This window comes from Xylocopa sonorina, chromosome 4, assembly GCF_050948175.1.
Source record: "Xylocopa sonorina isolate GNS202 chromosome 4, iyXylSono1_principal, whole genome shotgun sequence".
NCBI lineage: Eukaryota > Metazoa > Arthropoda > Insecta > Hymenoptera > Apidae > Xylocopa > Xylocopa sonorina.
Genome location: NC_135196.1, coordinates 9,997,579 through 10,011,101, shown reverse-complemented (window position 1 = coordinate 10,011,101; position 13,523 = coordinate 9,997,579). Strand labels below are relative to the sequence as shown.

The window sequence follows — 13,523 nt, the reverse complement described above, 5'->3', positions numbered from 1 at the left end:
CTTCCAGGATCGTTCGCGCAGGTTGCAGAGCGCGATGGCTGTTGGTATAAGCGAGAGATTAGATAATTGAGATTTATCGTCGTCTTGCGTCGACAAGATTTTAAGAGGTTTCTCGAAAGTGTACCGCAGCCTTCCTCTCTCGTTTACGCGCCCGTAAACGCCTCCAAAGTGTCTCTTAACCCTGAGCAACGCGATACCTTCCAACTACCCGTGCAGTTTCCGCGTTTCTCTTTCGTATCTGCAACTTCGGAGATGCTGCTTATGAATTTAGGCAGTTTCCTTCCGGTGTTTGGAGAACTGTTCGCGCCAGCTTGATGCTTGAATAATTGCTACGTCAACCGTTTCGCGTGAATTCCAAGGTTAATCTATTCTATTTTCCACTGATTTGTTCAATCTCATTTTATTGTTATTCCACAGCGAAAAAAATACGACACGATTCAAACGAAAAGCACCAGACAGTTTTACCTCAGCATCGATGATACGCGTTAAATCGTGGCGACGTGAATGTACAAAGCGTCCTCGACGACAGGGTCGAGCGTAACGGTGGATGCAAGCGAAGCCTTGTCTCTGTTCGCTAAACGCGTTTTACTGGCGCCACCCGAAATTAGACATTCCCGTCTCATCGTCCCCTTGGATACGTCCGCGTTATCTCGACGCGTGGAGCGCGACGAAAACCGGGGCGACGGTTCGCTGGAATAATTTGCAGTTTTCACGAACGACGGGCCGAAGAGGATAAGTTCGGAAGTGGCGTCGCTTGCATAAGTTAGTTAAAGTTAAGTTGCTCGGAGGGGTGAATTTGTTTTTGCAACTAGGTGAGAGTCGGTTATATAACGCCCATTCGAGCACACCGCGGGGAGTTTGGAATTTCCGTCGAAATTCTAATTCATACGCTTCCGTTCGGCCCCATGTTTACCGCTTCTTACTCGCGCGGAATTACACGTTGTCTTTTCATCCAAAGCTGTTTAATGGCTCTATTAAGAAGTCGTAATTACGAATGTTTGAATAATTTCAAAAGGAAACGAGAAAAATATTGTGCAAGTACTCTCTGCATTTTGAAGCTATAATTACGTTCAGAATTTAATTGAATGAAAAAAACAAGTTGACACTATGCGTTGTATCTGTATAGTAGTCGCAATATTCTATTTCGTCCAGTTCACAGGAGGAAAACAGAAAACTTGGTAAAAATAGAAATTATATGCTTCAGATCAGTTTCGATCTCCTCTAGGTGGAAACTGGCTAAGTTTCGAAACAATCTGAATTTTGGAGGGGAAGCAAAAGTTTTCTTGTTACACCGGAAGCAACTCGACGATGCACCGAAATTCGTATCCCGCACTTTCGAAACGACGATTACTTTTAAGCTGAGAGGAGGGTATAGAAAAAGATACAAGAAATTAAATGAAATACGTTCAAGAGAAGTGTAACTGTATGATCGAATTTAACAGCTGATGGGCAATTAAAAGACCCGATGCTTCTCGTCGTCGAGCCTTTTATGAATCGAACCCAACGCGATGCTCTTTCTTTTCCAGTAAAACCACTGGTCGTGCAGATTTTGACGAAGGAGCCTCGAGTCTCCGCCGACAAGAACTACGACGTGGAATGCAGAGCTAGCGGTTCTAGACCGGAAGCAAAAATTACTTGGTGGAAGGCGAGCAGGCAGATTGTGAAGATGGTGCAAAACGTAAGGATGCGACAAGAAATTTCATTATTTCGCTGCGAATTTATAGCGAGAATAATAATTACTCACATGACGCGTGCATCGTCTTTTCTCTCGGAAAAGCTTCTCTGTCATTGCCAAGAAAATTTATTATTATCGTAGTGCATTCATATGAACGTACGAAAATTTTAAAAATACCAAGTTTATGAAATAATCTGAACGATAAGAATCTCCTCATTAGCTATTAATAATATATGTTTCCATCTCAGATTCATGGCTCAAAAGAACAATAGAAACAACAGGATGGGGGATGAGAATTTTGTGAACTACGCTAACTATCGTTTTTTCCAAGATGAATTCGATTTTTCTCGCAGAAGGGAGGCTGATATTTATAACTATTGTCTGATGACAGTGAAAATTGATTCGTTCTTTCTCCGCGTAGTAATTCTATCGTCCGAACAGCCAGGTTACAATGTTTAATGAGAGAAATGAATGCATGAACACGAAGAGAAGACTTGGTAATTCGCGATGATCAGAATTCCTGTGCAGTCGATAATAAAAATTTTGCAAAGACCTGTGGCGCACATTGTTCTGTCCTTGATGCAATTTTTCTCGGCCAATATTCACCGAATCGAATTTTCCAATTTCATCGAACGATTACCGTATGATTAAATTCTTCGTCCTCTTTCCAAAAATTATCCGAGTTTAGTTCCAGCACATTGCAATTACGTGATATTAACAAAATTTACAAATACGTTTTCAAAAGTCAGGTCAAGTACAATGTCCTCGTACCTCGTAAATATTCAATTTTTTCTTAAACGCGAACAGCTACCAAGCGAATACAATATCACTGCTAGCCATTGTTGAACACAACACGTTCGTAAACTCTTATCTTAAATGCAGCTATATCCGGTTATAGCCAAACGAGTTCCGTTGCCTCCATCTGGAGCTCATTTTTCCGACCGCGCTACCGTCCACGAGGAATCTAAAGTTCCGGATTCACTGCTGCACGTACCGTCGAATGGTTGCGCATAAACTTCGCTTTTACAAACAAGCTTGAAGCTCGAGCTGCAACCGAGATGCAAATCGTTGAAAATAGTAGGGGACGCGGGAGAAAAAAAAAAAAAAAAGCGCGACCTATACGGAATCAGCCGTCGACGCAGCGAATCGCGAAAGTTGCCAATCGAATCGACCGCGTTGGCGTTTCCAGACCAGAGTTATGCGTGCACCAGTGACGTAGCTGGCGTCGATTCGTGGGTCGCTCGAAATTGCCGCGCGACGAGTTCCTATTGCTCGTCGACGATTCGTCGAGAAGTTGCAACGATGAAGTTATTTCCTTTTTCCAACAGCTGCCTCGAGAGCCGACACCTTCGAAACCGATAGAATAAAAGTTTAAATCCGTTGGGCACGGCTCTTACTTATATTACGGTTTCGTTTTCTTCTTTCTTTTTCTTGTAGTTGCAACGAAAGTTTTTCCTTAATCATACTAGAGTTTATTTAATTTTTTAATTCGTGAATTGTACATTTGGGAGAATATATAATTTGCGTCTGAATAAACTCGCAGCATTCTACTATGGCAATTTAAATTATTGCTTGGTGAATTGAATGACACCGTTACCAATGAGTTACTATCGCAAAGTAATGAAAAATTATTGATAGAATGACTTCTAAATTAACTCCACGTGGAAGGATCAATTTTAAGACTTCAGAATCCTCCTGTTTGATTTTCAATGCTAGAGAACGACACGATGCATTCGGGATCGTTTACGGAAGCGACTTCCGCGATTTCTGCGCGGGTAAGTTTCGATGTCCGCGCGCATCCGGGGGCGCAATCGTGGCCGTGACGGCCGCGCGCAACCCCCCCGAGGGATATATATCGACGTCCGCGTTCGGCTGTCCGGAGAGAGCTTTATCAGGAAATTCGATCGCGTCGCAACGAGGCGAGCCAAGCGTACTACGCGCGGTGGAGCTTACGCTGGGAACGAAAAAAGGAGAAAGACGGGGGAGGAACCGTCAGCGTGGCGCGGGCCGCTCGAAAAAACGAACGAAATAAATGGTGAATGACGCCGCGACGCGTCGGTCAGGGATGGCGAAAGATGGAGCGAGACAGGGGTGAGAGATCGGGACAGTGGGAACGGGTGAAAACGCGGGGGAACTCGCGCGACGCGACATTCATCCCGCCGAACCGTTACTTCCATTCATCGTACTCGCGATACTGACGCTGGATGCGCGGCTTTCCTCGATATGCATGCCTGGTGGCGCTATCATTAAAATGACATCGCGGAAACGGAAGGTTACGCGGCGCGTTATAACAGAAACAGAAAGCTTGGATCCAGCCGTGGGGGAGGCAGCCGTCGCGAGCAACCCCCGTTCGGCCTACATTCTCTTCAATTCCGCGCTGCTGCGTCGTAAATCCCGAAAAATCGTTAATCTATTTCTCATCCCTCTTCCTCCGTACCCACCGTGCCGCCCTTTTATTTTCACGCCCCTCTTGCGCGGCAAGGCGCGCTGGTATCGAGTGGGGTTTCATATTAAACCAGTGACAAATCGTCCGGACGTTTTCGTTAACGGCTGCGCCGCAGCGGTTGAAATTTGTTTAATGTTTAATCGCGCGAGTTTTGCAACGTTGATCTCGACGATGAATGGGGGATGGAGCAGAGGTTAACGAGGGTGGGTTAACTGGCAGCCAGCCTGCGCCGAAATACGCGTCATGTGCATCATTTTTGGTATTCTCCTTATCGATAGTATCCATTGGAGAACAATCAGAGCCTGAGCATTCTCAGTTTCGTGCCAACTATGGAAGACGACGGGAAATATCTAACTTGTCGAGCGGAGAACCCGATTATTCCCGACAGCGTTTTGGAGGACAAGTGGAGGCTGGACGTGCAGTATCAGCCGGTGGTAACTTTGAAGATGGGCAAGACCTTGAAGCCAGATCATATCAAGGAGGGTGACGACGTCTACTTCGATTGCTCGGTCAAGGCTAATCCGAAAGTGTACAAGCTTGCTTGGTTCAAAGACGTAAGTCCCATGGTGAAACACGTTTCAAATGCTTTGCGATAAATGATGCCTGAATATTTTATTTCGTGCTTCCGCGTTGCACGAAACTTGCAATTAAAAATGAAAAAAGATGCGCATAATGCTAATTTAAAGTAGAAATGACAATCGTTTGCGATGTAATACTGTAATATGTAAATAATAACGGTTTCGTGTCTTGTTCTCTTGGCGCGCGGAAACAGGATATTGAAGAAAAGTGATGCTATGTTCCAGGGCAAAGAGCTGAAGAATAATGCCGCGGCAGGTATCGTCCTCAGCGATCTTTCTCTGGTTCTTCGAGGTATAACCCGATACTCGGCAGGTGATTACACTTGTCTCGCTGCAAACAGCGAAGGGAAGACTGCCAGTAACCCGGTGACTCTTCAAATAATGTGTGAGTTTACATATTTCATAGCGTGCACTTTTTTCATCCCCTTTCAAAGTCCTCTGCAATTTGTCGTATTAACACAAAATACCGTGCAAACTCGAAAAAATACGCTACCACCTAGCTAGATATATCCAACTCGTTTCTAAATAGATCTTATCTTTCACTTGATTAATACCGGTTGGGTCTGATGAAGCAGCACCTTGCTTTTATATAAATGAATCCTGCAAAAAAATCCAATAGAGTTAAATCCAGGCTCCGCGGAAGCCAACTGATGTAACCCCTTCGAGGAATTAATTTTTTTCGAGACACACTTTCCACAATCTCTGTAAAAGCATTGGGCGCATGCAGAAGATAACGCTTCTTCTCACTGAGTAATCGGGTATTAAAATCGTCCTATTCTCTTCTCTTTCGAAACTCTGTTAATGCAAGAATTTCTGCATAATACGAGCGGCTGTGCCATTTGAAAAATTGCCCGACGAACACCTTTCCGCGGCGCTCCGCGCGCCAAGCCGCTCGAGCCCAGCTATACACCTATCCGCTTAGAGCGGCGGTCCGAGTATATAATAGATGGCACGGTTGCCCTCGCGAATTAACGAACGATCCCCGGCCAAGAGGAACGGCCAATGAAACAACTTGCGATGCAAGTAAAACGTCATCCGAACAACGGGCAACATCGTCCTCCCGCGCGGGTAGGACAAAAGCGGCCGGTTGACCCGATCCCGAGGGCAGCCCCGCCACTCGTTAATCACAAGAACAACGGAAGAGGTCGCGCGAATACAATTACGGCTTCGGCTTGATATCCCCGGACCAAATTCCTCTAATTTGCCAGCTCTCTCGCCTCGGCTGCGCGGTAATTACTTAATCGATGCCAAGTAGCGGCCGAGAATGGCGTATTAGGTTCGGCGAATTGGAAGGGTCCCTCGTCGCCGCGGTTAGCGCGATCTCGATGGCGGAAACGCGGCCCTCGGCGCGGACGGGGCGGATGGTTTTCTGTAAAACACACAGCGGCGAGTTATTCTATTAGAATGGTCGGTACCGGCGCTAGTAACCCGTCGTATCTGCATCTTGTAAATGACCTAAGAGGGAAGGAAGGACTGCGATGCATATTCAATGTATGTAAAGCGTAGCTGAATATTCATGTGTGGGTGAACGCAGTCTGGCAATGTGCTAACCTGGATGGACGGTGGGGGTTGCACTGGGCTGAGGGGCGCCCGCGAATCCGTCGTTACGTTTCGGCCCTTGTCACTTGGCGACGCTGGTCCTCTGACGTTCAGCCTTGGACCGAGCTGGGGAAAAATTGTAGTGCCTCTTGTGAATACGTGTCGCTTTGAACGTTTCGTTGCTTTGACGCGCCAAAGAGAACTCTATCGATGCACCATTTATGTCTGTCTAAAAATTTGTAGACTACGTTTAGTACGGGAACGTTGAGGATTGACTTGTTAAAAAAAAAGTTAACTCAAGATTAGCTGGTGCCGTCTCTTTGGTAAATACTGCGAGGGTGAGATAACAGTTGGCGTTAGAAAAAGTTGGTTGTGATTGGTGATTCTCAGCTCGGGGAATCCACCCCTCGCGGATCGCAGAGGGAAAATTCCCACAGTCGTGCCTTGCGTGGGGTCGAGCCATAAATTGTATCAAGGGCTCGGAAGATGTTCCGCGGAGAAAAATTCGACTGAAATTAACCACACGTCCGGCTAGCGAATTTCCCCTACAGATACCTGCTCCTTTCTTGGGATGAAATATTCGATGTTTTCGTTTCTTTATGTCTGTTATTAATTAATATATCACAGTCACAGTGGTTCATAAATGATTTAATGATAATTTATATGAGTTATAGATATAACAAAGTTTGGCGACTAACAAAATACATGACGTATTTGTCGCTCCTCGTACCTAACCGTCGGTACAATTATCCGCATCCATCTGGCTGTTATTAACAAGACGAAATTGCAACACCCTCCACTGATTCTATCGACCAGGCCATAACAGGGTTCGCAGTTTCAATTAAATTCGAAAGCATACTGTGGTAGCACTGCAAAACATCGCGCAGCCTCCAAGCTTGCGCAGGCTCGTTTGGTCTAATTTATTCCTTTAATAGGTCGACAAGTAAGCTCGGTATAATGTAGAAGTTCGCCGTGCAGGAAGACCTCGCGGTGCATCGGTAAGACAACATTATACGCGTCCCGATTAACGTGAAGCGACTGGTAATGCGTACTAATCAGTAGCCGTGCGCTCCGCGTTTCAGTCGACAAATGCGACCCCGTCGATACGTCGAGCGCACCCCAACCCCCACCCACCCCGCCTGGTATCGTCGACTTCTCGTATTAGTAATTAATTCGGCACTGCATCAAACGCATCAGATTGAAACCAGAGCCGTCTGGTGGCTCCGTACTTCCGTCGTAAATCATCTCTGCCATTTGGAATTTCCGTATGCCATGACCCGTCGCAAATACCGATGTCAAGAGAATTTCCTATTAGGCGATCGATCGGACCGATGCCGATTCAATGGTGTCGGGCTTCTTCATCCGTTTCACGCGTCCACGTCTCGCATTTCGGATAAACGCTCCGCCTGTCTGCGATACTCGCTTGAATCCTGATTCCTTTTCAAAGTTACCCAGAGGGGACCGCTGGTGGTGTCGTTTGCAAATAATTTCTTGATAGAGTTCGAGTAAACGAAAAGTTTGAGAATCGTTTGAGAGATCGATCGGTTTACGTGTTCGCACGAACGATAATCGAACGATCGATAAGTAAGTTAAGGTGGTTCGTGCATTTCCGAAGCTTCGACGCCTGCGACCCAATTAAATGGATCTAAGAGGCAACGATAACCAATTCCCTCGAAAACAATTAATTTTCACCGGCGATACGTACTCGAGCGATAAGTGATTACCTCAGCAAGTGTCAAGCTGCACTCGAATTGGTTAAATTGCTACTGCGCGGGTATTTGCATAGACGTTTGAAACGTAGCTGCACTACTGCTGCGCTGTTCAACTTACCCTTGTATTAGGTCAATTGGATCCGGACGATTCTCTGTCTCAGTTTATTGTACTCTACGGCTTCGCGTTAGCGGTACACGTTCGATCACGTTTAAACGTCGAAAACGCTTAAAAAACGATTTTACGCCCGTTTCGAGGTTACTTCGCTCGCTGAAATCGGGAATATTAAAGAATTATATTACAACTCGCAGCGATGGAAATATTTTTCTGATTTGCGGTTATTACAAATTTCACAAGGTAATTAAGCAGGCGATGTTGAAATGATTCAGCTTTGATATCAGAAACAATAAATATTTAGCTCTTTTTACGGTTATCTCGAAACATCAGAAATTTTAATTAACTACGTCAAAGAAACTCATAATTGCTGCATGAACGTCTACTACTACGCGCGTGCAAATAATTTGCTACTTTTAATGCAAACCGGTTCGTTAAACTTTCCGCTCGCCTAGTAAAAGAATAGAATTACACTGGCAACCGTGCTAAAAATAAATTACACCCTCCGCCTTCGCTAATAAACACATATTGTGATAAAAATTTTCCGCATCGTCCCTCCGACTACATTTATCACGCGATACTTACGTAACTTAATTAATTTCCAGTTGCGGCAGAACCCTGAACAGCATCCTACGATAAATTACAACCCCACCCCCTCTGCAAAGAACTCTACAATTACACCAGTCTTTCGTTTCGCTTGAAATCAACATCTTTCTCCGATTCGAGATATTACTCGGCACCCTCCGTTCGTTCCAAACGCATTTAATATGCACCCCTACAAACAGAACGCGCACGCCCCGCAGATCTCTATTTCACACGAACCTCATTATAAATCAAAAGCCAACGTTCCCTCAAGACTTCCTCGGCTAACGTTTGTTCCTAAAAAAAAAATCGTCGATTAATCATTTCTAAACAAGGGTGCTCGTTCGTTTACAGACGCGCCGGTCTGCAAGGAGGGCAAGAGCGAGGTGGTGGTGGGCGCCTTGAAACAGGAGACTGTATCGTTGGTCTGCTCAGTGGAGAGTCATCCGGCCCCGTTGACGTTTCACTGGACATTCAATAATTCTGGGGAGCTGGTCGAGGTCTCTCATTCGCGTTACTCTCACGTGCCAGCGGCTGGGACACCGTCCGCCGCCGACGCCCTCAAGGAGTACCAACAATTTCACGGGTCCAGGCTGAACTACACACCGGCAACGGAAATGGACTACGGCACGGTGGCCTGCTGGGCGACGAACCAGGTCGGCAAGCAACGAGCGCCGTGCCTGTTTCAGGTAAACGCGCTTGTTTCTTCTAATTTCACACTCCCCGGAACAGGCTATAGCCGGCAGTTCTCGAAATCGTTGAACCGTGCCGCATCGTTTGGAATGCGTTCATTTGCAACCGCGTGGCTTTATTTGTTATAACACGCTCGGAATGGCGCGGAGCTGTTGTTCCCCTAACTCGACGAGCGTTTAGGGGTGGAAACGACGCTGCACGGTGCACCGGAATGCACACGAAACGAGAATTGCACGAGGTCTTGTTGCGTAGTCGGTTATGAAATGTTTTCACGATTTTCGCGGGTAATCGAAAGGGTGTTAGGAATTGAACAGGCGTGTTGCAGGCACCACGGTTCTTCAGTTTCGTTCGGTGTATCGTCGATTTCGATTTCGGCGCTTCGCGTTCGATGCAAACATACGGCGAAACATTCGACTTTGCGCTCTCCACGGATCTGCAGATTTCGGGTACACGGTTTGACCATTTTCCAGGTGACGTCGATGCGAACGTGTACGCGTGAGTTACTATGTCCTGCAACGAACGAACCGTGGAAAATGAAACTTGATACGTGACTTTAGCTTCGCCCAACATAGGAACGCCATTGTTGCCAGTCGTAGGAACACGGGTTCGATTTCGAAAATACGGAAATTATTGGTCCGCTGTTTGAACTCGTCCAATGGTCCATTCCATTTTTTTTTTCGTATTTCTGCGTCCATTTTAGTAATACAATTTTTTATCAATTTATTATTACTACTAGCAAAATAACATTGTACACCTCCAGTAGAGTTCGACATATCGATAAACAGGGTCGTAATGTTGTCGATTTGAAATCGAATGGTACACGAAGAGTTTCTCGAAGCGAAATCCCCTATCGTTGCCTCTCGTATGATCGATATTCAACGTCGTTGCTAGTCAGATTGGTTCAATTATCCATCGATGGAATATCCGGTTCTCCGCGAAACGCGGACGTGTTTTTTGGCGGGAAAGAGAAAACGGCAACGGAATTCGACGCGCGCGATGAATCTTGGCGGCTGGATTGATTTGCGGCGGGAAAAATTAGCGGCAAGAATTCCGCTTTCGAAGCGAAACGCGAACGCGTGGCTACGTGGCGATACGTTATTCGAACGGCGCGGGCGGTGCTGCGGACTGGACGTTTCAACACAGAATTGCTTTTAATGGGCCGCAATCGAATTTCTTCGAAAATGGAAAATGTTCCAGCGAGCTAAATCTCTGATGGGCATCAACTTTCCCGTATACGCTTTCGATGCTATCTAACGCGATGCATCGACGATACATTAGGCAAACGAATGAAAATGCCGCGTTCCTGCGGGGAATTCAAAGCTCCATTTCCCGAAAGAACATCCGCGCGCGTACGGGTCACTCCACGCGAACCGGATCACTTTTGTACTCGATAGTTGGGATTTCTCTCAGATTGAAACATCGACGATCTTTACGGCTTTATATCGTTACTTGTACGAAAATTGTCACCAAGTGACGCAGGTTAGATTTTTGTTTAAATTACAATAATAATCGAATGGAAATTATCAGAAAATTTCGAGTACCAAAGCGACTGATCTATTTACTCCGAAATGAGTTATGCACACTTTCACAGATTGGCGATTCAACGAGAACTGATCGAAACGATCGATACTCCATAATTCGCGTAATTAATCAGCGTCGTTACCATCGTAATTGAGTGTAATTTTCGTTTTCTTCGGGTCATTCATGCTCGCAAATGTTTGTACCGATCCGCCTGCATGATGCCACGTATCGGTTTCAATCAACTCCATCAATCAGGTTCTATCAATTAATTAAGTCAACATAATACTGCGTGATTGTTACATTGATCTGTCCAATCTAAACGTAGTTATATCGATCACGCAATCCCTTTCGCACACAGACACGGATACCTAAACAAGCATAGACAACCTGGCGTAGCATTAAATTTTCATCAACCTGCAATTTTCTTCCCAAATTCTGCATATTAATTACACTGCCACTGAATTTCCATTATAACAAGTATCACGGCATAACTATAATATACTCGACATAAATTAAACAATATCCTACACTCTTTCTTCTCGCAATTTCTGTTCTTTTCCTGACAACAAGAAATAATTAGGTTAGGTTAGGTTAGGTTAGGTTAGGGTAAGAATTCGCAAATCGACGAACAAAGTCGCTCAGACAGGAACGATTCTTTGTATACTTCTCAGGTAATCGCTGCAGGACGACCATACGCGCTGCACAACTGCAGCACGACGGAAATGTCCGCGACTTTAGACGCGGAGGAGCTGAGCGCGAAGTCCGGCACCGGATTGATCGTGCGCTGCTTGGAGGGTTACGACGGCGGGCTGCCGATCTACAGCTACCAGCTGGAGGTGGTCGCGGACGAGGACGGCGGGCCAATTTTATTGAACAAAACCGTGCCAGCCAACCCGAACGGGCCGACTTTCGAGGTGGCAGGCCTAACGACGGGAAGGAGTTATCGACTTTTTCTGTACGCGATTAATGCAAAGGGGAGGAGCGAGCCTGCCATTCTCGAGCCAGTGACCCTGAAGGGTGTCGCCATGTACACGACCGGTGAGTGCATTGACTTTCTAATACGCCCCCGTGTTTAACGGGGCCGTTTGACAGATGTCAAATTGCTTTCACGATAAGAAACAATTAATTAATTAGTCGTACACGTTGCCCGTTTCCTGCCCCCTCGGTCTACATTTTACTTATCCAGGAACGCACGAATCTGTTGCTGTCGCAGGTTCTGCGGTTGTCACGGAAATGTCTTTGTGCTTTAATTTTTGCTTTCTAGAAACGAGGAACATTTTTACTTTTTTTGCTTGCATTTTCATAGCTCCTGCGACAGATTTTGCAGTTAATTTTTGGCGGTAGTATTTTATATCGTCGAAGAAAGATCGCTTCTTGTCCTGTAATTAGAAATGGTAATGCCGCGCGAAGCCAGCCAATTACTACGGCAATAAATATGGCACCGAACCGCACATATGAAGCAGCCACGCCCTTGAAGATCTCGATTTGAATCTTTGGCCCGCTCGATCGATCGCCTGGTTATTTTCGTCGCGTTCGTTTCGAGTGATCGCAACAAGTGGCAATCACGCGATCAGCAGAACCAGAAACAATTAAACGAGGGACGTTCCTCGGCGATAAGCGATCAAGGATGCAATTACTGCTTGTTCGATTATTACTTCGATAGTGGTGATGTATAGAGTAACTCTATGGCGAACCTGTCGGCAATTGCAGGTGTGCGATGCGTTTCGAAAGTGGATAAGGGGTCCCATTGAACGCTAACCTGTAACGTCCTTCGTTTCGTTTCACACGGATATGTTTCCAATCAGAAGTGTCTTCGTATGTAATCACGAACTATTTTAGGCTGCATAATCCCTTTAAGGATCAATGAAGATCCTTCAACAGTCAATCATTTTATCAATTCATTCGTAGTCGCACTTGCGACGGAACAAAAGTCGCGATTATCCGTAAAATGTACGTTTTCATCGCAACAGGCAATCGTGAAGGAAATAAGAAACTACACGTTTGTACATCCGCGATTCTACAATATGATTCGTTACCGGACGAAGAAAGTTATTTATATTATCGAGTTCAGCGAAGTTTTCTCGTTAGCTGACGATGATTATTCTCGTATAATCTGTAAGGAGGAGGACACGGAGAACTGATAGAAAGAAACTGGGACAGTTTTCAGGGAGCGAACTCTTTGGCGTCGAGAGAAGACGAGGGGGAGAAGCGGAAACGGAACGTCCGGTTTTTAAGTTTCAGCCATGAGTCGTGGCACGTTATGATCGAGGACGAAGAAAATAATCGTGGAACAGACTATAAATTGGAAGATATAATTGGAAAAGGTATTCTGAGAGCTTCTTCATCGAGTATCGGACTTGGCTATCTATATAGCTTGCAAGATACTCTTCTGCACTGAAGATAGTACTGGATGATCGTTATCCATATTTTCTCGCTTCCATCAAGAATAGTGGCGTTTGTTAAACAATGATTAGGTTCTTTGATTTGTCTTTCACATATTCTTTGATATTAAATCTGTATTCCGAGCGAGGCTAACCGAAGTTCTTTTCTTCTAAATCGAGTGTCCTTCTTTACTTCACAAAATAGTGGATTTGTTTTAAACGTAAACTAAATCGATTCTCGCAAGGAAACCGTAATCGTTGCTGTTTTTCCGCTCTGCAAAGGA

At 45.4% G+C, this 13,523-nt stretch overlaps 2 protein-coding genes across 2 annotated transcripts in view; one reads left to right on the top strand and one right to left on the bottom strand.

Moving 5' to 3' along the window:
* The window catches only part of LOC143422656 (uncharacterized), a 431,772-nt gene that overhangs the window by 143,489 nt on the left and 274,760 nt on the right, over nt 1-13,523 (bottom strand). The window lies entirely within an intron of this gene.
* LOC143423148 (neural cell adhesion molecule 2) overlaps nt 1-13,523 on the top strand; it is a 120,908-nt gene that overhangs the window by 87,118 nt on the left and 20,267 nt on the right. Inside the window, exons 5-9 of the mRNA XM_076894254.1 lie at nt 1,527-1,678; nt 4,400-4,675; nt 4,925-5,084; nt 8,999-9,333; nt 11,530-11,896. Coding sequence (XP_076750369.1) covers nt 1,527-1,678; nt 4,400-4,675; nt 4,925-5,084; nt 8,999-9,333; nt 11,530-11,896 — 1,290 coding nt within the window. The remainder of the gene's footprint in view (nt 1-1,526; nt 1,679-4,399; nt 4,676-4,924; nt 5,085-8,998; nt 9,334-11,529; nt 11,897-13,523) is intronic.